At 38.5% G+C, this 24,187-nt stretch overlaps 2 protein-coding genes across 2 annotated transcripts in view; one reads left to right on the forward strand and one right to left on the reverse strand.

The window, feature by feature from the left end:
- AK9 (adenylate kinase 9) overlaps positions 1-24,187 on the reverse strand; it is a 171,428-nt gene that overhangs the window by 142,197 nt on the left and 5,044 nt on the right. Inside the window, exons 2-5 of the mRNA XM_064294766.1 lie at positions 13,319-13,446; positions 11,755-11,818; positions 10,125-10,177; positions 9,944-10,040 (exon numbers count right to left, since the gene is read on the reverse strand). Coding sequence (XP_064150836.1) covers positions 9,944-10,040; positions 10,125-10,177; positions 11,755-11,818; positions 13,319-13,435 — 331 coding nt within the window. The 5' untranslated portion in view covers positions 13,436-13,446. The remainder of the gene's footprint in view (positions 1-9,943; positions 10,041-10,124; positions 10,178-11,754; positions 11,819-13,318; positions 13,447-24,187) is intronic.
- The window catches only part of FIG4 (FIG4 phosphoinositide 5-phosphatase), a 195,033-nt gene that overhangs the window by 20,592 nt on the left and 150,254 nt on the right, over positions 1-24,187 (forward strand). The window lies entirely within an intron of this gene.

The raw sequence follows: 24,187 nt of genomic DNA on the forward strand, positions 1-24,187 counted from the left end.
GGGGCATATGGAGGTCGGGTTATTAATGGAGTCTTAGCTCATGTCCATCTCACAGTAGGTCCAGTGGGTCCCCAAACCCATCCTGTAGTGATTTCCTCAGTTACAGAATGCATAATTGGAATATATATATATACTCAATAACTGGTGGAACTGCCAAACTGGATCCCTGACAAGTGGAGTAAGGGCTACTATGGTAGGAAAAGCCAAGTAAAAGCCATTAGAACGGCCCTTTTCTACCTAGGAAAATACTAAGCCAAAAGCAATACCACATTTCAGGAGGGATTGCAGAGATCACCGCCACCATCAAGGACTTGAAGGATGCAAAGGTGGTGATCCCCACCACATCCCCATTCAAATCATCTATTTGGCCTGTGCAAAAAACAGACGAATCTTGGAGAATGGTAGTAGATTACAGAAAACTTAACCAATTGCAGCTGCTGTTCCAGTTGTGGTTTCACTGCTTCAGCAAATTAATATATCTCTTGGAACCTTGTATGCAGCTATCATCTGGCTAATGCCTTTTTCTTCACTGTTTCAAAGGACCACCAGAAGCAGTTTGCCCTCACCTGGCAAGGCCAGAAATACACCTTCAGTTGCCTACCCCAGAGCTATGCCAACTCTCCAGCCCTATGTCATAATTTAGTCTACAGGGGCCTTGATCGCCTTTCCCTTCTACAAAATGTCACACTGGTGTATTACACTGATGGCATTATACCGATTGTTATCTAGTAAGGAAGAAATGTCAATGACTCTGGATTTATTGGTGAAACATTTGTGTGCCGGGGGCAGGGGAATTAATCTGATAAAAATTCAGGCACCTTCCACTTCAATGAAATTTCTAGAGGTCCAGTGGTGTGGGGCATGTTGAGATATTCCTTTTAAAATGAAGGATAAATTATTGCATCTTGCCCCTCCCACAACTAAAAAGGAGGCACACTGCCTAGTGGGCCTCTTTGGATTTTGGAGGCAATGTATCCCTCATTTGGGTGTGCTACTCAGGACTATTTATCAAGTGACTCAGAAGGGCTCTGCAACAGGTTTAGGATGCTGTGCAAGTGGCTCTGCCACTTGGGCTGAATGATATGGCTGATCCAGTGGTGTCTGAAGTGTCAGTGGCAGATAGAGATGCTGTTAGGATTCTTTGGCAGGCCCCTGCTGGGAGACCTTTTGGATTTTGGAGCAAAGTTCTGCCATCCTCTGCAGATAACTACTTTCCTTTTGAGAAACAGCTCTTGGCTTATTACTGGGCCTTAGTAGAGACTGAATGCTTAACTATGGGCCACCATGTCACCATGCAGCCTGAGCTGCCCATCATGAACTGGGTGTTGTCTGACTCACAGAGTCATAAAGTTGGATGTGCACAGCAATACTCCATTCTTAAATGGAAGCAGTATACACTGGCTGGTATACCCCTACTGTCTGACTTGTCCATCTTGGAATTGCCACTGCATGAGTCAGGAGAAGCCTCCATCCTGATTCAAGTTCCAGCCTCTACAACTTCGTGAGCCATTTCCTTAATATAAAACTCTCTCTGTATATATATTTATGCACTTTCCTGGTTTTGGTTCTCTAGAGAACCCAGCCTAAGAAGAGATGTTTCAACAAAGGGATTGAATGCTGGAAGCACTCATTTATCTATGTCAAGAAAACTGGAAGACAGCTACCTGGCCAACCAACTGGAAGAGATACCTGTTTGTGGCCATTCCAAAGAATGTAGAAATTATTAAACAATACTTTTAATATCACACAGAAGTAAAATTACACTGACGATAATTCAAAACTGTTTGCAATAGTACATCAACAGAGAACTGCCAGAACTTCAAGTCAGATTTAGAAGAGGACATGGAACAAGGGATATCATTGCTAATGTCTGTTGGATCTTGGCCGAAAGCAGAGAATACCAGAAAAATGTTTACCTGTGTTTTCTTGACTATGGAAAGGCATTTGACTGTGTGGCTCATAACAAATTATGGATGACACAGAGAATAATGGGAATTGCAGAACATTTAATCGTGCTCGTTCTGAACCTGTACATAGATCAAGAGGCGGTCATTCAAACAGAACAAGAGGATACTGTGTGTGTCAGGGTTGTATTCTTTCACCATATGTATTCAATCTGTATGCTGAGCAAATAATCCAAAAAGCTGGACTATATGAAGAAGAATGTGGCATCAGGATTGGACGGGGACTCATTAATCACCTGCAATATGCAGATAACACAACTTGCTTGCTAAAAGTGAAAAGGACTTGAAGCACTTCCTGATGAAGATCAAATACTACAGCCTTCAGTGTGGATTGCATCTCAACATAAAACAAAAATCCTCACAACTGGACCAATAAGCAACATCATGATAAATGGAGAAAATACTGAAGTTTTCAAAGATTTCATTTTAAATGGAGAAATATATTATGTCATATTCACACAATGGAATACTACAGATTGATAAAGAACAGTGATGAATCTGTGAAACATTTCATAACATGGAAGAGTCAGTTGCAAAAGGACAAATATTGTATAAGACTACTACTATAAGAATTCGAGAAATAGTTTAAACAGAGAAGAAAATATTCTTCGATGGTTAAAGGTGAGGGAGGAGGGAGGGGGTATTCACTAATAGATAAGAACTACTTTAGGTGAAGGGAAAGAAAACACACAATACAGGGGAGGTCAGCACAACTGGACGAAACCAAAAGCAAAGAAATTTCCTGAATAAACTGGATGCTTCAAAGGCCACTGTAGCAGGGGTAAGGGTTTGGGGACCATGGTCTCAGGGGACATAGAAGTCAACTGGCATAATAAAACCTATGAAGAAAACATTCTGCACCCCACTTTGGAGAGTGGTGTCTGGGGTCTTAAGCTCTAGCAAGTGGCCATCTAAAATGCATCAGTTGGTCTCAACCCACCTGGAGCAAAGAATGAAGAACACCAAAGACACAAGGTAATTATCAGCCCAAGAGACAGAAAGGGCCACATAAACCAGAGACTACATCAGCCTGAGACCAGAAGAACTAGATGGTGCCCAGCTACAACTGATGACTGAACACAACAGAGAACCCCTGAGGGAGCAGGAGAGCAGTGGGATAAAAAAAAAAAAATTTTTTTTTTTTTTTTGATGCAGACCCCAAATTCTCATAAAAAGACCAGACTTAATGGTCTGACTGAGACTACAAGGACCCCAGAGGTCATGGTCCCCAGACCTTCTGTTAGCCCAAGACAGGAACCATTCCCAAAGCCAACTCTTCAGACATGGATTGGACTGGGCAATGGATTGGAGAGGGATGCGGGTGAGGACTGAGCTTCTTGGATCCGGTGGACACTTGAGATTTTGTTGGCATCTCCTATCTGGAGGGGAGATAAAAGGGCAGAGGAGGTCAGAAGCTGGTGGAATGGACATGAAAAAAGAGAGTGGAGGGAAGGAGTGTGCTGTCACATTAGGGGAAGAGCAATTAGGAGTATATAGCAAGGTGTATATAAATTTTTGTATGAGAGACTGACTTGATTTGTAAACTTTCATGTAAAGTGCAATGAAAATAAAAAAAAAAAAAAGATTTCATTTTACTTAGATCCACAATCAACACCCACAGAAGCAGCAGTCAAGAAATTAAAAGACTTATTGCATTGGGCAAATCTGCTGCAAAAGACCTCTTTCGTGTTAAAAAGCAAAGATGTCACTTTGAGGACTAAGGTGCGCTTGACCGTGGTACTGTCAATCATGTCACATGCATGTGAAAGCTGGACAACAAATAAGGAAGACCGAAGAAGAATCTATTCCTTTGTATTATGGTGTTGGTGAAGAATATTGAATATACCACAGACTGCCAGAAGAACGAACAAATCTGTCTTGGAAGAAGTACAGCCACAATGCTCCTTAGAAACGAGGTTGGTGAGACTTTGTCTCAAGTACTTTGGATATGTTATCAGGAAGGATCAGTCCCTGGAGAAGGACATCTTTCTTGGTAAAGTAGAGGGTCAGCAAAAAAGAGGAAGACTCTTAACAGTACAGACTGACATAGTGGCAGAAACAGTGGGCTCAAACACAGCAACACTTTATTGAGGAATGTGCAGGACCAGGCAGTGTTTTTTTCTGTTGCACATGTAGTCTCCATAAGTTGGAACCTACTCCAAGGTGCCTAACAACAACAAACAACAGACATGGGGTCGCTATGAATCAGAATCAATTTGACAGCAGGTAACGACAACAACAAGCTTCAAAATAAAGTAGGGTGGGGGAGAGAAGTAGGTGGAAGTATAGATGAAACAAGATTAGACAAGAGTTGTCACTGTTAAAGCTGAATGATGGACACATGGTGGGGGTCTTTATATTAATCTTTCTACTTTTGTTTGAAATTTTCGATAGTAAGTTTTAAAGGCTATAAACACTGAATAAATGAACGGATTTCTTTTTTCACATTGTTTTTCTTTCTTCTTTTCCAAATACTTTTTTTATGCCATTTTTTTTTAGCCATGTAAAACATCCTAAATTTTTCAAGAGGTAAGGTGAGGCAAGAGTATAAACAAATAGATATTTGTTTATAATTTTCATACTTACATCTCTACCTACTTAGCTGTATACATTTTTTTGTTTGAATTACTATGCTTTTTAGGTTATTCAGTGACTGTTTTGGACTGAATTGTATCCCCCTAAAATGTATGTCAGCTTGGCTAAGCCATGATTCCCAGTATTATGTGGTTGTCCTCCACTTTGTGATCTGATGTCATTTTCCTATGTGTTGTAAATCCTAACATCTACGACGTTAATGAGGCAGGATTAAAGGCAGTTATGTTAACGGGGCAGGATTAGATTGTATCTTGAGTCTACTTCTTTTGAGATATACAAGAGAGAATCAAGCAGAGAGGAGGGGGACCTCATGCCACCAAGAAAGAAGTGCTGGGAGCACAGCATGTCCTTTGGGCTCAAGGTGTCTCTGCTGAGACACTCCTAGTCCAGGGGAAGACTGATGACAAGAACCTTCACCCAGAGCTGACAAAGAGAGAAAGGCTTCCCCTGAGGCTGGTGCCCTGAATTTGGACTTCTAGCTTCCTAAACGGTGAGAGAATAAACTTCTGTTTGTTAAAGCCATCCCCTTGTGGTATTTCTGTTATAGCAGCACTAGATAACTAAGACATTGACCTAAGTTGGAATTCTGTGATTTCCCTCAGTTTTCTTTTTACCTCCTTTTTACTCATTTCACCTTCCACATTATGGATATTTTTCTCAAGTTCATCACTGGTTATATATTATTACATATATAATTTGTATATAAGCAATATATATTATCTACATATGGATAGATAAATATAGTTCATTCTATATATCATCCATATATATATCATCTATAAATAGATGATATATAGAATGAACTATTTATAGATGATATATGTATATAGATGATATATAGAATGAACTATTTATCTATCCATATGTAGATATATCTATATATGTTGCTGTTGTTAGGTGCCATTGACTTGGTTCCAACTCACAGCGACCCTGTGTATAACAGAAGAAACACTGCCTGGTCCTGCGCCATCCTCACAACTGTTGCTATGTTTGAGCCCATTGTTGCAGCTCCTGTGTCAATCCACCTTGTTGAGGGTCATCATCTTTTCTGCTGACCCTCTACTTTACCAAGCATGATATCCTTCTCCAGGGAATGCTGTCCATCCTGATAACATGTCCAAAGTATGTGAGACAAAGTCTTGGCATTCACGCTTCTAAGAAGAATTCTGGCTGTACTTCTTCCAAGACAGATTTGTTCGTTTTTCTGGCAGTTCATGGTATATTCAATATTTTTCATGAACACCATAATGCAAAGGTATCAATTCTTCTTCAGTCTTCCTTACTCATTGTTCAACTTTTGCATGCATAGGAGATGATTGAAAATACCATGGCTTGGGTCAGGAGCATCTTAGTCCTCAAAGTGACATCTTTGCTTAATACTTTAAAGAGGTCTTTTGCAGCAGATTTGCCCAATGCAATGAGTCTTTTGATTTCTTGACTGTTGCTTCCATGGGTGTTGATTGTGGATCCAAGTAAACTGAAATCCTGACAACTTCATGATTTTCTCCATTTATCATGATGTTGCTTACCAGTCTAGTTGTGAGGATTTTTGTTTTCTTTATGTTGAGGTGTGATCCAAACTGAAGGCTGTAGTCTTTGATATTCACCAGGAAGTGCTTCAAGTCCTCTTCTCTTCCTGCAGGCAAGGTTGTGTCATCTGTATATTGCAGGTGGTTAATGAGTCTTCCTCCAATCCAGATGCCACGTTCTTCTTCATATAGTTCAACTTCTCAGATCATTTGCTCAGTATACAGATTTTATAGGTGTGGTGAAAGGATACAATCTTGATGCATACTTTTCCTGATTTTAAAGTATGTTGGACTGTGATGGCTTGCATGTTGCTCTGATGCTGGAATTTATGCCACCGGTATTTCAAATACCAACAGGGACATCCATGGTAGACAGGCTTCAGGGGATCTTCTAGACTAAGACGGTCTCAGAAGAAAGCCTTGACAATCTATGTCTAAAAATTAGCCAATGAAAACCTTATGGATAATAACAGAATATTGTTCAATATTCTGCTGGAAGATAAGCTCCTGGGTTGGAAGGCACTCAAAATACACAGTGGGCACAACAATGGACCCAAGCATACCAATGATTGTGAAGATGATGCAGGAGTGGGCCATATTTTGTTTGTTGTACATAGGGTCACCGTGAGTTGGAGTCGATTCAACAGCAACTAACAGTAACAGTACTTTGTAGTAATAAGTCTGCTTTTGATGCTTCCATTATTGACTTACTTTGGCAATCATGGCTTTTACTTTATTTCACTTTATTTTTATCCTTGTATTCCCATGAACTTCCAGAAAAATGAGTAAGTCAGTCTTAGAGAAAATACAACCAGAATGCTCCTTGGAATGGAGGATGGTGAAACTTTGGCTTGCTTACTTTGGACACATCATCACGATAGGCCAATCACTAGAAAAAGGACATAATATGTCATAAAACAGAGAGTAAGTGAAAATGAGGGAGATAGATTGACACAATAGCCACAAACAATGGACTCAAATATACCAACGATCAAGAAGATGGCACAGGACTGGGCAACATTGTGTTCTGTTATTTATAAGGTCACCATGAGTAAGAGCTGACTTTATAGCAACTAACAACAATTCTTAATTGTTACGATGTCCTCTCTTAACTCAGAATTCAAAGTATCCTACATTTTTCTTCTTTCACGCAAAAGATCTGTTTCAGACGGACGAGTTACCCCCAAGCTCATCTTTATTCTTCTTCCCTTCTTGTAAAATGTCATAGAGTTTGCTCTTTTCTGTTTAGCCATTCTGAGCTTCAGTATCTTTGTCTTGAGAAATTATGTCCAAAGCGTCCTTTTGAGTACAGGGAGACTTCTGGGTCCAGTGTCAGACGGCAAACTAGGTGAACCTGGTGAGGCCTGCTGCTATCTGGAGCCAGAGGGCAAGCTGATACCATTCTAGTTTCCGTTCCTGCCTTTTAAATGTGGATTAATGCAGAGAAACTTAGCCATTGGCAGGGCTAAGTGATGAGACTCAGGGTTAGTAGGGAAGGAGTCAGTTGAAGCTATCAGCATTGCTAGACGGACCACAATAGATTTTTGATGCTTCTGCTGGAGAGCACAATGCTAAAAGAATGGGTCACAAAAACTTAGTTTTTTTTTTTTAAATAATTTTTATTGTGCTTTAAGTGAAAGTTTATAAATCAAGTCAGTCTCACACGAAAAACCATATATACCTTGCTACACACTCCCAATTACTGCCCCCCCAATGAGATAGCCTGCTCTCTCCCTCCACTCTCTCTTTTTGTGTCCATTTTGCCAGCTTCTAACTCTCTTCACCGTCTCATCTCCCCTCCAGGCAGCAGATGCCAACATAGTCTCAAGTGTCCACATGATCCAAGAAGCTCACTCCTCACCAGCATCCCTCTCCAACCCATTGTCCAGTCCAATCCATGTCTGAAGAATTGGCTTCTGGGATGGTTCTTGTCCTAGGCCAACAGAAGGTCTGGGGGCCATGACCACTGGGCTCCTTCTAGTCTCAGTCAGACCATTAAGTCTGGTCTTATGAGAATTTGGGGTCTGCATCCCACTGCTCTCCTGCTCCCTCAGGGGTTCTCTGTTGTGTTCGCTGTCAGGGCAGTCATCAGTTGTAGCCGGGCACCATCTAGTTCTTCTGGTCTCAGGATGATGTAGTCTCTGGTTCATGTGGCCCCTTCCGTCTCTTGGGCTTGTAATCACCTTGTGTCCTTGGTGTTCTTCATTCTCCTTTGATCCAGGTGGGTTGAGACCAACTGATGCATGTTAGATGGCCGCCTGCCAGCATTTAAGACCCCAGATGCCACTCTTCAAAGTGGGATGCAGAATGTTTCTTAATAGATTTTATTATGCCAATTGACTTAGATGTCCCCTGAAACCATGGTCCCCAGACTCCTGCCCCTGATACACTGGCCTTCGAAGCATTCAGTTTATTCAGGAAACATCTTTGTTTTTGGTTTAGTCCAATTGTGCTGACCTCCCTGTATTGCGTGCTGTCTTTCCCTTCACCTAAAGTAGTTCTTATCTACTATCTAATTAGCGAATGCCCCTCTCCCACTCTCCCTCCCTTCCCCCTCTTGTAACCACAAAAGAATGTTTTCTTCTCAGTTTAAACTATTTCTCAAGTTCTTATAATAGCAGTCTTATACAATATTTGTCCTTTTGCAACTGACTAATTTCACTAGCATAATGCCTTCCAGGCTCCTCCATGTTATGAAATGTTTCACAGATTCATCACTGTTCTTTATCGATGTGTAGTATTCCATTGCGTGAATATACCATAATTTATTTATCCATTCATCCGTTGATGGGCACCTTGGTTGCTTCCAGCTTTTTGCTATTGTAAACAGTGCTGCAATAAACATGGGTGTGCATATATCTGTTTGGGTAAAGGCTCTTATTTCTCTAGGATATATTCCAAGGAGTGGGATTGCTGGATCATATGGTAGTTCTATTTTTAGTTTTTAAGGAAGCGCCAAATTGATTTCCAAAGTGGTTGTGCCATTTTACATTCCCACCAGCAGTGTATAAGTGTTCCAATCTCTCCACAGCCTCTCCAACATTTATTCTTTTGTGTTTTTTGGATTAATGCCAGCCTTGTTGGAGTGAGATGAAATCTCATTGTAGTTTTGATTTGCATTTCTCTAATGGCTTTTTTTTTTTTTTAATGGCTAATGATCGTGAACATTTCCTCATATATCTGTTAGCTACCTGAATGTCTTCTTTAGTGAAGTGTCTATTCACATCTTTTGCCCATTTTTTAATTGGGTTGTCTTTTTGTAGTTGAGTTTTTGCACTATCATGTAGATTTTAGAGATCAGGTGCTGATCAGAAATGTCAGAGCTAAAAACTTTTTCCCAGTCTGTAGGTAGTCTTTTTACTCTTTTGGTGAAGTCTTTGGATGTGCATAGGTGTTTGATTTTTAGGAGCTCCCAGTTATCTAGTTTTTCTTCTACATTCTTTATGTTTTGTATACTGTTTATGCCATGTATTAGGGCTCCTAACATTGTTCCTATTTTTTCTTCCATGATCTTTATCATTTTAGATTTTATATTTAGGTCTTTGATCCATTTTGAGTTAGTTTTTGTGCATGGAGTGAGGTATGGGTCTTGTTTCATTTTTTAACAGATGGATATCCAGTTATGCCAGCACCATTTGTTAAAAAGACTAAAGCTTAGTTGTTTTGTTGTTTTGTGTGTTTTTTTTTTACACATGTTGAATCTGGAGAATAAAACAAACAAGCAAATAAAGCAGGACACTGGGAATCCTGTGCCCAGGCAGGAGAAAAAGCAACCCCAGAAACTATTTGTGACTCAGATAACGCATAAATTGTAAGGCTGCTTTGCTGGTTTTAGATGTATAAAAATAAACATACCAAAGTGAGAGACTTCTGGGGAGTTGAGCTTATCCAATATTATCTTTATGACAAGTTCATCTGGAACACTTTGACCTCTGACCAGCAACGCTTGCAACTAAGAACAAGCATAGATATTGTATGTTAGTGATCGATATGGAGCTACTTTATCACAATAACTTTGAAACTTAGATTTGCTTACCATAACTCCTGTTTGGGTTTCAGCAGCAATCTGCTCTTCCAAAATTGGTAAAGCTAAAACATGAATTAAAAATATTAGCACAAACTGGCATGAGCATTGCCAAATGAACAAATACATTTGAGTGTTTTGTACTTGGTGATAAAGACATTTATACATCACTTTAGAGTTTACAAAGCACATTCATAAACACTTTGCCATTGAAGTGTAATCATAGTATGAGGCAGCAGAATGTATTCCACAACGAACTTGCCTCTGCCATGTGCTGGCTAAAGAATCTTGGGAAAGCTAACCTAAACACCTCTGCACCCTGGATGCATGTTCCTTGTCTAGCACACAAGAGAATGTGAGGGTGAAATGAAGTGGCGTGTATGATAATGCTTCGTAAATTGTAAAGTATTGCACAAAAGTATACATTCGTATTATTAGTCTACTACTTTTATTAAAAAAAAAAATTTTTTTTTTTTTTTTTTTTTTTTTACTTTTATAATCATGCAGTTGTAACCAGAACACTTCGCTTTTGCATGCTGGTTATATAAGAAAAAAGTATGCATCAAAAAATATTAAAATGGGTAAGTACTCATTAGAAAGAAGGGTCCTGAGGCTGTAATTCCAATGACTTGTTTCCCTTTTAAGAGGAAATATTTTATCCCTTAATGGAAGATATCCTGGAACATATAGGGGCATGATATAGGGGAGGACCCAGGAGCCGAATTATGTTACTAGCTGCTAATAATCTATGAAATATTTGTTTTGTTTTAAGATTTCCTAGAAGTGGAATTTTTGGATCAAAGAAAGAGGGAAATTTTAAAGTTTGCATGTGCGTGTATGTGTTACCAAATTGCTCTCCAAAAAAATGGTACCAGATTGCAATCTCACTGATAGAATACAGAATACCCATTTCGTAACATCGTTGTAAACAATGACTGCTAGGAATTTTTTAATTCATTGCCAATTTGTTAGGTAAAAATGGATTGGTGTTATTTTAATCAAAATTTCTTTGAATAACAGTGAGGTTAAACTCTTTTTTTCCTAAATTTGTCTATTTTTTATTTTATATTTATGAATTCCCTATTAATTCTTTCATTAATTTTTCTATTATGGCATAAAGAGTTTTTTTTTTAATTAAAAGCATATTTATTTATACAGATATCAACCCATTGTACTATATATTGGAGAGAATGCAAAGCAATTTATAAATAAGAAAAAAAAATTTATCTTCAAAGACAAGTTCTGGAAAAGCTCTTAAGAAGAGTTGCGGGAGCTCTTTCCCTTCTCGGCTTTCAAAAGAAAACAGCTAAAGCACACATATCCATTCCTGTATCAACTATCTAAGTTACAGAAGTAGAGAATTAGAGGTAGTAGACTAGGGCCATGGCCATTTCATAAGCCCTCCTAAATTCTATGATTAAAACTAGGACTAACAGAGAGGCAAAACACGATTGATGCTATTATAAAGAAAATATTTGATGCGTTGCTAGGGGATAGATTTGTGATAATGCAACTACAGCAATATGTTAATCAGACAACTTCAATGGTGGGTATATGGCTGCTCACTGTACAATTCTTTCAATTTTTCTGTATACTCTGAAGCATTTATTATAAGAAGTTGGGGGGAGGAAATAATATTTACCTTCGACACGAATACACTTCCATGCCTGTGCTATCTGACGGGCTAATGTTGTCTTCCCAACCCCCTTAAAAAGAGAAATGTTATTTAAAACCCGATAGAACAGTCATTTATCATATGCCAAGGAAACAGATATCCCAGTGTTTAAAGGTTCTATGGTGGTTACTATTACGTCAATCTTAAATCAAGTAAATGTTTTCCCTGCATAATAAATGAAGAGTATATCCTAGAGATAGAAACCCTGGTGGTGTAGTGGTTAAGAGCTACAGCTGCTAACCAAAAGGTTTGCGGTTTGAATCCACTAGTTGCTCCTTGGAAACTCCATGGGGCAGTTCTACGCTGTCCTATAGGATTGCTATGAGTTGGAATTGACTCGACGGCAATGGGTTTGGTTTGGTTTATATCCTAGACATTTAGAGTTTTGTTTTCTCTACTAATTGTTGCATTTGCCACATCTCATGAAGTGATTTGAATAAACTTTTTAATTTTTTTTAGAAGATAACCTCAAAATCAGGAAACTATACCATAATGGTATTTGTACTTTTTGTCAAAGGTTTGCTCTAAAATTTTTTGTAACTCATTTAAAAATATTAACTACATCATTTGTGATTATATTGAGATTCATCATTTTATTCTCTTCATAAAGTTTATAATCATGAATTTTTTAATATACGCCCATTTAGTAATTTTGAAGAGCAAAAATCTCCTTCCTATGTCTTTGAAAAGTATCATCTTTTAAATATAAAAGATAACTTTCATAAAGTAACATTTATATTTGGTTGTTTCTACTGTTGACTTTTAAAACTCAGTTATGTTTGTGGAAATGATGGAAGTTACTGGAACCATTTCCTGGTACTAACTCACGGTCCATGTAAAACTAAGTCAAGGGATCCAGCCCTTAGTCTCTGCTGTTCTAGAAAGTCCCTTTAAGAACAAGTTCAGGCCTTCTAATGGTAACTGCTACCTAGTTCAGTGGCTGAAAATAGCTCTTACCCAGAAGTTCTTACTATAATTGCCTAGAAAGGCACGCTATCTTACAACAGCCATTTTTTGTTTCTTCTATTTTGTGGAAAGATGGCGTATATGTCCACTAACACACTGTGGATAAAGGGTGGGAGTGTATTGCCTCTTGGTATCTTCAGGCATTAATAAGAGAACCTCCCAGCTCATCTCTGCTGTCCTACCTTAAGATATCCAGACAGCCTAGCGACAAAATTTCAGAAAGGTTTTATATGTAAATCAAGTCTGAAATAACCTTGGATCACACACTACTAATAATTATCATGGTGCAATGTTTAGATAAGTTAATTTCTTCATAATATAAATCAGCTCAATACATTCTAGTTTCCTTTTCAATTATAAAAATCTAATAAGTACTCCAAAATTGTGAATTTACCACCAATATTATATCAGCTTTTAATAAAAAAAATGAAAATCTAATAAGTACTCCAAAATAACCCCCAAAACTAGCACACATGTGGTTTTCATTTTTATACGATAACTTCTAAGAACATGACTTTCAAATGAACAATTTATACTAAATAATAAGTCAGAAGAGATAACTTACTGGTTTTCCAAATATAATAAAGCAAACAGGTTTGGACAACAAAAAGTTTTTTTCAGCTTCATCTTCATTAAATATATCTGCAAAAGGATACTCTTCAGTCTTCTCTTGGGAAATCATACTTTAAAACACTACAATAAGAAAGAGTAAGATTGTTAGAGTATCTAATTTGGTTAGAGCAGACAGGCAGGCTAGGAAGAGTTGTAATAACCTGCGAATTTACTTAGCCCAGAAGCCATTCCACACCACTGAACACCTAGTTTTTGTCAGTAATTGTAAATAAGATAAACATATCAATGAAAACAATAATAGGCTCTTAGTTTGAGACAAAAAACAAAATCCAACAATATGCTGTGTAAAAGACACAGCTAAAGCAAAGTGTTTCTGAAAGATTAAGCTAAAGAAAAAGTATATATGTACATTTATGTATACATGCACATACATACACATACCAAACCCGTTGTCAAGTCAATTCCAACCTCACAGTGACCCTGTAGAATAGAACTGCCCTATAGGGTTTCCAAGGAGCAGCTAGCTACTGACATTTTGGTTAGCAGCCAAACTCTTAACCACTGAGCCACCAGGGCTCTCTTTCTCTCTATATATACATACACACACACATGTTATTATATGTGTTATATTAAAGATCAAGTTAAAGTAAAATGTATACGCATACACACATCTATGTGTATGTACATGGGTGTATATATATGTGTGTTTTATTAATCTACCTGGATACATAATCTTCTACCAATTTCCTTTTTTCCATATAATCAGTCATCGAGTACCATTTATCATTGTTTCTCCAATGATCTCTACCGCCAATTTTCTATTTAGGCAAGGGTCTGTTTCAGAATTCTCTTCTGATTCATCAGTCAATATTTCGGTCCTTGAATTGGCATCACACTGACTTGATGATAAGAAGTCACAATACCTAGAAGGGCAAGTCACTCACCTAATTATTCTTTAACATAGTCTTGATTAATTCTTGGCCCTGTGTTCTTGAATACATATTTTAGAATAAGCTTCTCAAGTCCCAGAAAAAAAACCCTGCTGGGAATCTGATTGGGATGTAATCACATATATAAATCAACTTTAGGAGAATTAAATATAAAAACTGAAACAAAACCCACTGCCGTTGCGTCAATTCCAATTCACAGTGATCCTATAGGACAGAGTAGAACTACCCCATAAGGTTTTCAAGGCTGTAAATCTTTACAGAAGCGGACTACCACATCTTTCTCCCTCAGAGCGGCTGGTGAGCTTGAACTGCTGATCTTTTGGTTAGCAGCAGAACACTTTAACAACTGTCCCACCATGGCTTCAAATTAAATATAGGAGGATACAGAAGTTATAGAAGAACTCCCATAAGAGCAGGGCATCTGGACTTTAAAATGACCAGGATGGCATGTCTTCCCTGTTATTTGTCCAACTAAGTTAGCCTTTGTAACCAGAGAAATGGATCTGGTCCTCAGCTTTAAAGATTTCCTGGGAAAGTGTGTCAAAAGAGATAAGGTATACTCAAAACCCAAACCAAACCCATGTCATTGAGCCAATTCCAACTCACAGCAACCCTACAGGTCAGAGTAGAACTGCCCCATAGAGTTTCCAAGGAGCATCTGGTGGATTTGAACAGCCAGCCTTTTGGTTAGCAGCCATAGCACTTAACCACTATGCCACAAGGATTTCCATAGGGTATACAGAGGCTAGCAAATGGTGGCGTACTGGTCAAATACAGCCCATTGAGGTGTTTGGCCTGCATAGTGTTAACAACATTTTAAAATAAATCTATTCAGTTTACCATTCTAAAATAAAGAGATTGTAAAAATATTTGTATTTCTGGCACCCTGTGAAAAAGTAGAAGTCCTGGCAACATGTGACCCAGATTCCTACATATTTTAAAACAGGTTAAAACTGAATAGTCATTGCTCCATTTAGACAGGTGCATGTCCCTCACAGTTCACCACAGTCCCTACCACTCTCTTTTGATATTCCCAATCTGAGGTGAATAGTAGCAGCTATTTCACACTGTTTTTATTATTATTACAAAGAGAAAAGTTTCTTGTATTCATTTTTTCATCAAGAATGGAAAAGGGGAGGTGGAGCCAAGATGGCGCAATAGACAGACACTTCCAGCGAGCCCTCTTTACAAAAAGGCCCAAAAAAACAACTGAAACGAGTATATTTGTGACAAGCTGGGAGCCCCGAGCATCAAAGGCAAGCTTAGACAATAAACTGAGGAACAGGAGGAGGAAGAGACCATTCAGAAGTGGAGAGGAGTTACTGGACCTGAATCACAGGGAGCCCTCAGGCACCATTCCCGGAGCAGCGGCAGCGGCAGCGGCAGCGGCAGCGGCAGCGGCAGCGGCAGCGGCAGCGGCAGCGGCAGCGGCAGCGGCAGCGGCGGGCTGGTACTAGCACTGGGCCGCAGTTTCCTCAGGGAGAAGCAGCCAGCCACACAGCCCACTCACACCTCCGCACCCTGAAAATAATGCTGCTCTCCGCAAAAGCTAAGTACTTGCGTATATTTTACCGCGCCCCACCACCCCCAAGGCAGCTTCAGTGGCTCAATCCCTGGGGCTAAGATAGGCCCTGTTGAGCACCTAGAGCCATCCTCCCTGCCTTAGGGAAGGAAAAAAATTTTCAACTGGGGGGAGAGGATAATTTGCTAGCTCCATTAACCGGGGGAGCTCAGAACAGAAGCAGCTCCTGTCCAGGCATAAACCGTCCGCGGACCTTGAGTACCTTTCCCTTCTGCACGGACCTGTGTGGGCCTATCTGGGAGAATAGGCCCTTGTTGGCAAACTCCAACCATTTCAGCTGTGCGGTGGAGAGGTGGATGTTTGACGTTTGACATTGCTTTGCCTATTAAACAAGTTCCTCACCTACCCACACCAGGGACCTAAGGACTGGTAGCTCCACTCAGGTCACCCAGCTACCCACGACAGGGGTCCAAAGATAACTGGTACCTCTCAGTCCTTACAACCAAAAACACTGGGTGCCCATGGTCCCTCTGCAGAATCCATCCACCGGCACGCTCCAGGCAATAAGGACACATTTTCCTCAGAGACACTCAGGGGTTGGTTCTCAGTCTCCTGCCTTGTTCAGAGCATGACCCCCTGCTGCAATCAGATACCGGTATATATGCCAATCACCCCTGCCCCTCTAAGACTGGAGGACAGAGCCTGTACCACACACTTGATAATCAGCTACCTGGAAACCTGAGCTGAATTCATACAAGAAAACTAAATGGACTCCTAGACTGATATATCTGATAACAGCTCTAGCCAGCTGGGGACAGGACACTAGAGCTCCAAAGGTGAAAATAATCAACCTAGCTCACTCAAGCAGCCCACAGGGGTATACCAAAACAAAACAAAGCAAGCAGCTACGACACAGTAAGCAAGTATAAACTAATACAATAACTTATAGATGGCTCGGAGACAACAGTGACTGTCAAGTCACATAAAGAAACAGACCATGATCACCTCAACAGGCTCTCAAAACAAAGAATACAGGGATCTTCTAGATGAAAGTGCATTCCTGGAATTACCAGAGCCGGAATACAAAGATTTAATATACAGAACCCTTCAAGACATCAGGAAGGAAATTAGCAAAATGCAGAACAAGCCAAGGAACACACAGATAAAGTAACTGAAGAAATTAGAAAGATGATTCAGGAACATAATGAAAAGTTTAATAAGCTGGAAAAATCCAGAGACAGACAGCAATCAGAAATTCAAAAGATTAACAATAAAATTTCAGAAGTAGACAACTCAATAGAAAGTCAGAGGAGCAGAACTGAGCAAGTAGAAGCTAGAATTTCTGAACTCGAAGATAAATTACTTGGCACTACTATATGTGAAAAAAATCAGATAAAAAAATTAAAAAAAAATGAAGAAACCTTAAGAATCATGCGGGACTCTATCAAGAGAAATAACCTACGAGTAATTGGAGTACCAGAACAGGGAGAGACAAGAGAAAATTGTTGAAGATTTGTTGGCAGAAAACTTCCCTGATATTGTGAAAGATGAGAAGATATCTATCCAAGATGCTCATCGAACTCAACATAAGGGAGATCTGAAAAGAAAGTCACCAAGACATACTATAATCACACTTGCCAAAACCAAAGATAAAGAGAGAAATATAAGAGCAGCAAGGGATAAATGAAAAGTCACCTACAAAGGTGAGCCAATAAGAATAAGCTCGGACTACTCGGCAGAAACCATGTAGGCAAGAAGGCAACGTGTGGACATATTTAAAAAATTGAAGGAAAGAAATTGCCTGCCAAGAATCATATATCCATCAAAACTGTCTCTTAAATATGAAGGTGAAATTAAGACACTTCCAGATAAACACAAGTTTAGGGAATTCATAAAAACCAAAACAAAACTACAAGAAATACTAAAGGGAGTCCTTTGCTTAAAAGATCAATAATATCAGGTATCATCCCAAGACTAGAACACTGGGCAGAGCAACAAGAAGTCAACCCAGACAGGGAAATCCAAAAAAACAAAGCAAGATTATGGGAAAAAAAAAAAAAAAGCCCAAAACAGGGTAACAGCAATGATATTATATAAAAGAAGACAACATTAAAATAATAAAGAGGAACTAAGAAATGCAATCATACACCTTCCATATGGAGAGGAAGATACGGTGATACAAAGAAATAAAAGTTAGTTTTAAATTTAGAAAAATAGGGGTGAATAATAAGGTAACCACAATGGAAACAAGCTATCCTACTCATCAAAATAAAATACAAGAGAAAATAGAGACTCAGCAGAAACAAAATCAACAACAACAAATATGAGGAAAAGACAACATATAAAGAAAATCTACTCAGCACATAAAATTAAGTGGGAAAAAGAAAATATCACCAACACACACAAAAAAAGACATCAAAATGATAGCACTAAATGCATACCTATCCATAATTACCCTGAATGTAAATGGACTAAATGCACCAATAAAGAGACAGAAAGTGGCAGAATGGATTAAAAAACAAGATCAGTCTATATGCTGCCTCTAAGAGACACATCTTAGAGACACAAACAAACTAAAAGTCAAAGGATGGAAAAAAATATATCAAGCAAACAACAATCAAAAAAGAGCAGGAGTGGCAATATTAATTTCTGACAAATTAGACTTTAAAGTTAAATCCATCAGAAACGATAAGGAAGGACACTATATAATGATTAAAGGGACAATACACCAAGAAGATATAACCATATTAAATATTTATGCACCCAATGACAGGGTTGCAAGATACATAAAACAAACTCTATCAGCATTGAAAACTGAGATAGACAGCTCCACAATAATAGTAGGAGACTTCAACACACCACTTTCAGTGAAGGACAGGACATCCAGAAAGAAGCTCAATAAAGACACAGAAGATCTAAATGCCACAATCAACCAACTTAACCTCATAGACATATACAGAACACTCCACCCAACAGGAACCAAGTATACTTTTTTTTCTAGTGCACATGGAACATTCTCTAGAATAGACCACATATTAGGTCATAAAGTAAGCCTTAGCAGAATCCAAAACATTGAAATATTACAAAGCATTGTCTCTGACCATAAGGCCATAAAAGTGGAAATCAGTAACAGGAAAAGCAGGGAAAAGAAATCAAACACTTGGAAATTGAACAATACCTGCTCAAAAAAGACTGGATTATAGAAGACATTAAGGATGGAATAAAGAAATTCAGAGAATCCAATGAGAATGAAAACACTTCCTATCAGAACCTTTGGGACACAGCAAAAGCAGTCCTCAAAGGCCAATTTATAACAATAAATGCACACATCCAAAAAGAAGAAAGGGTCAAAATCAAAGAATTATCCCTACAACTTGAACAAATAGAAAGAGAGCAACAAAAGAAACCCACAGGCACCAGAAGAAAACAGATAATAAAAATTAGAGCTGAACTAAATGAAGTAGAAAACAGAAAAACAACTGAAAGAATTAACAAGACCAAAAGCTGGTTTTTTGAAAAAGTCCACAAAATTGATAAACCATTGGGCAAACTGACAAAAGAAAAACAGGAGAGGAAGCAAATAACCCAAAAAAGAAATGAGATGGGCAATATTACAACAGACCCAACTGAAATTAAAAGAATCATATTAGATTACTATGAAAAACTGTACTCTAACAAATTTGAAAACCTAGAAGAAATGGATGAATTCCTAGAAACACACTACCTACCTAAACTAACACAAACAGAGGTAGAACAACTAAATAGACCCATAAGAAGAGATTGAAAAGGTAATCGAAAAACTTCCAGAAAAAAAAAGCCTTGGTCAGGATGGCTTCACTGCATAGTTCTACCAAACTTTCAAAGAAGAGTTAACACCACTACTACTAAAGGTATTTCAGAGCATAGAAAACGACAGAATACTCCCAAACTCATTCTATGAAGCCAGCATATCCCTGATACCAAAACCAGGTAAAGACTCCACAAAAAAGAAAATTACTGAACTATATCCCTCATGAACTTGGATGCAAAAATCCTCAACAAAATTCTAGCCAACAGAATTCAACAACATAACAACAACAAAAAAATTCACCATGACCAAGCGTGATTCATATCAGGTACGCAGGGATGGTTCAACATTAGAAAAACAATTAATGTAATCCACCACAGAAATAAAACAAAAGACAAGAATCACATGATTTTATCAATTGATACAGAAAAGGCATTTGACAAAGTTCAACATCCATTCATGATAAAAACTCTCAGCAAAATGGGAATAAAAGGAAAATTCCTCAGCATAATAAAGGGCATTTATTTATACAAAGCCAACAGCCAACATCACCCTAAATGGAGAGAGCCTGAAAGCATTCCCATTGAAATCGGGAACCAAACAAAGATGCCCTTTATCACTGCTCTTATTCAACATTGTGTTGGAGGTCCTAGCCAGAGCAATTACGCTAGACAAAGAAATAAAGGGCATCCAGATTGGCAAGGAAGAAGTAAAAGTATCTCTATTTGCAGATGACATGATCTTATACACAGAAAACTCTAAGGAATCCTCCAGAAAACTACTGAAACTAATAGAAGAGTTCAGCAGAGTATCAGGATACAAGATAAACACACAAAAATCAGTTAGATTCCTCTACATCAACAAAAAGAACATCGAAGAGGAAACCACCAAATTAATGCCATTTACAGTAGCCCCCAAGAAGATCAAATACTTAGGAATAAATCTTACCAGAGATGTAAAAGACTTATACGAAGAAAACTACAGTACACTTCTGCAAGAAACCAAAAGAGACTTACATAAGTGGAAAAACATACCTTGTTCATGGACAGGCAGACTTAACATAGTAAAAATGTCTATTCTACCAAAAGTGATCTATACATTTAATGCAATTCCGATCCAAATCCCAACGACATTCTTTAATGAGATGGAGAAACAAATCACCAACTTCACATGGAAGGGAAAGAGGCCCTGGATAATTAAGGCATTACTGAAAAAGAAGAACAAAGTGGGAGGCCTTACTTTACCTGATTTTAGAACCTATTATACCACCACAGTAGTCAAAACAGCCTGGTACTGGTACAACAACAGATACATGGACCAATGGAACAGAATTGAGAATCCAGACATAAATCCATCCACATATGAGCAGTTGATATTTGACAAAGGCCCCAAAGGAGTTAAATGGGGAAAAGACAGTCTTTTTAACAAATGGTGCTGGCATAACTGGATATCCATCTGTTAAAAAATGAAACAAGATCCATACCTCACTCCATGCACAAAAACTAACTCAAAATGGATCAAAGACCTAAATATAAAATCTAAAATAATAAAGACCATGGAAGAAAAAATAGGGACAATGTTAGGAGCTCTAATCCAGGCATAAACAGTATACAAAACATTATAAAGAACATAGAAGAAAAACTAGATAACTGGGAGCTCCTAAAAATCAAACACCTATGCACATCCAAAGACTTCACCAAAAGAGTAAAAAGACTACCTACAGACTGGGAAAAAGTTTTTAGAATATGACATTTCTGATCAGTGCCTGATCTCTAAAATTTACATGATACTGCAAAAACTCAACTACAAAAAGACGAATAACCCAATTAAAAAATGGGCAAAAGATGTGAATAGACACTTCACTAAAGAAGACATTCAGGTAGCTAACAGATATATGAGGAAATGTTCACGATCATTAGCCAATAGAGAACTGCAGATCAAAACTACAATGAGATTTCATCTCACTCCAACAAGGCTGGCATTAATCCAAAAAACACAAAAGAATAAATGTTGGAGAGGCTGTGGAGAAACTGGAACACTTATACACTGCTGGTGGGACTGTAAAATGGTACAGCCACTTTGGAAATCAATTTGGCGCTTCCTTAAAAAGCTAGAAATAGAACTACCATACAATCCAGCAATCCCACTCCTTGGAATATATCCTAGAGAAATAAGAGCCTTTACCCAAACAGATATATGCACACCCATGTTTATTGCAGCACTGTTTACCACAGCAAAAAGCTGGAAGCAACCAAGGTGCCCATCAATGGATGAATGGATAAATAATTTATGGTATATTCACACAATGGAATACTACACATCGATAAAGAACAGTGATGAATCTGTGAAATATTTCATAACATGGAGGAGCCTGGAAGGCATTATGCTGAGTGAAATTAGTCAGTTGCAAAAGGACAAATATTGTATAAGACCGCTATTATAAGAACTTGAGAAATAGTTTAAACTGAGAAGAAAACATTCTTTTGTGGTTACGAGAGAGGGGAGGGAGGGAGGGTGGGAGAGGGGCATTCACTAATTAGATAGTAGATAAGAACTACTTTAGGTGAAGGGAAAGACAGCATACAATACAGGGGAGGTCAGCACAACTGGACTAAACCAAATGCACAGATGTTTCCTGAATAAACTGAATGCTTTGAAGGCCAGCGTAGCGGGGGCAGGGCTCTGGGAACCATGGTTTCAGGGGACATCTAAGTCAATTGGCATAGTAAAATCTATTAAGAAAACATTCTGCCTTCCACTTTGAAGAGTGGCGTCTGGGGTCTTAAACGCTAGAAAGCAGCCATCTAAGATGCATCAATTGGTCTCAAACCCACCTGGATCAAAGGAGAATGAAGAACACCAAGGACTCAAGGCAATTACAAGCCCAAGAGACAGAAAGGGCCACATGAACCAGACACTACATCATCCTGAGACCAGAAGAACTAGATGGTGCCCCGCTACTACCTATGACTGCCTTGATAGGGAACACAACAGAGAACCCCTGAGGGAACAGGAGAGCAGTGGGATGCAGACCCCAAATTCTCATAAGACCAGACTTAATGGTCTGACTGAGACTAGAAGGAGCCCCGTGGTCATGGCCCCCAGACCTTCTGTTGGCCCAGGACAGGAACCATTCCTGAAGCCAAGTCTTCAGACATGGATTGGACTGGACAGTGGGTTGAAGAGGGATGCCACGTAGGAGTGAGCTTCTTGGATCAGGTGGACACTTGAGACTATGTTGGCATCTCCTGCCTGGAGGGGAGATGAGAGGGTGGAGGGGGTTAGAAGCTGGGGAAAGGGACACGAAAAGAGAGAGTGGAGGGAGTGAGTGGGCTGTCTCATTAGGGGGAGAGTAATTGGGAGCGTGTGGCAAGGTGTATCAAGACTGACTTGATTTGTAAACTTTCACTTAAAGCACAATAAAAATTATTTAAAAAAATAGAAAATGAAAAATAGATTGTGGGGGTCATATGTTTTTAGAAAATGAAGTATAATTATATTTTTCTGTGGAAGTTAAGAATTTCCTATGGGATTAATATATCAATATAATGTAAGATGCCATTATGAAACAAACAAGAGTAAGAAATATTTCTGGTACATTAAAAAGATTTGAGAAGAAAAAACTTCATGAACCAAAGGATTGAAATTTCAGTAATTATAGAATTCAGTATTTATTATAAGGTCGCTATGAGTTAGAATTGACTCGACGGCACTGGGTTTTGGGTTTTTTTGTTTTTCTTTTTTATTATAGAATGCAACTATAAGGGGAAAAATGCATCAAAAGTTTTTACTAGAGTTGGCGCATTTATTAAAGATTCTCTAGTAAGTGGTTCCAGACCAGGCGACTTTTCATTCTGTTATATATAAGGTTGCTTTGAGTCAGAATCGACCCGACAGCAACTAACAACAACATTAAGTGGTTCAGTAATTATGTGCTCCAAACAGAAATAAAGCAGTTTCAAATATAAATTTAACTAAAACTCGTATTGCTCAGCACATTAAAATTTGGTGAAGCATTTATCAGACAAATTATGTGAAAATGTTAAGTCACTTTGGCATTTTCTATCACAACTGACGAGGCCACAGATATAAATAATAACTCCCTCAACACACCAGTTAGCTATTTTTATTTATGGAATCAGTAAAAATTTGGAGGTAACAGAAGACCTTTTGAATCTAAGGCCCGTAAAATCACAATTTAGGGAACTGTATTACATTTTTTATTACATTTTAGCGTTGATAAAATTGTTGAAATATAGACTGGTCAAAATTAGGAAGCAGGAATTACAACTGGTACTACTGACGTGGTTAAAGTTAATATTGAATTTCTTATAGGTTCATCACTGGCCCTATAACAAATTATTCACCAGGACTAACTTTATGTTAAACAGTCAACAAAGGAACACATCACAGAGTGAGTAATTTATACTGTGAACTAGATTTTCTTTCATGATTTCAACCCATAATGCTCGCTGCTCTACATTAATGAATTGGATGCTATAATGTGAATGTAGTTTTCCAAGAGGTTAGGTGGTTTAGACAGGGTAGAGTGATGAAGACAATTTTTTAACCATTGAAATAAACTGACTTACTCATATTATC

Source organism: Loxodonta africana, chromosome 1 (assembly GCF_030014295.1).
Source record: "Loxodonta africana isolate mLoxAfr1 chromosome 1, mLoxAfr1.hap2, whole genome shotgun sequence".
NCBI lineage: Eukaryota > Metazoa > Chordata > Mammalia > Proboscidea > Elephantidae > Loxodonta > Loxodonta africana.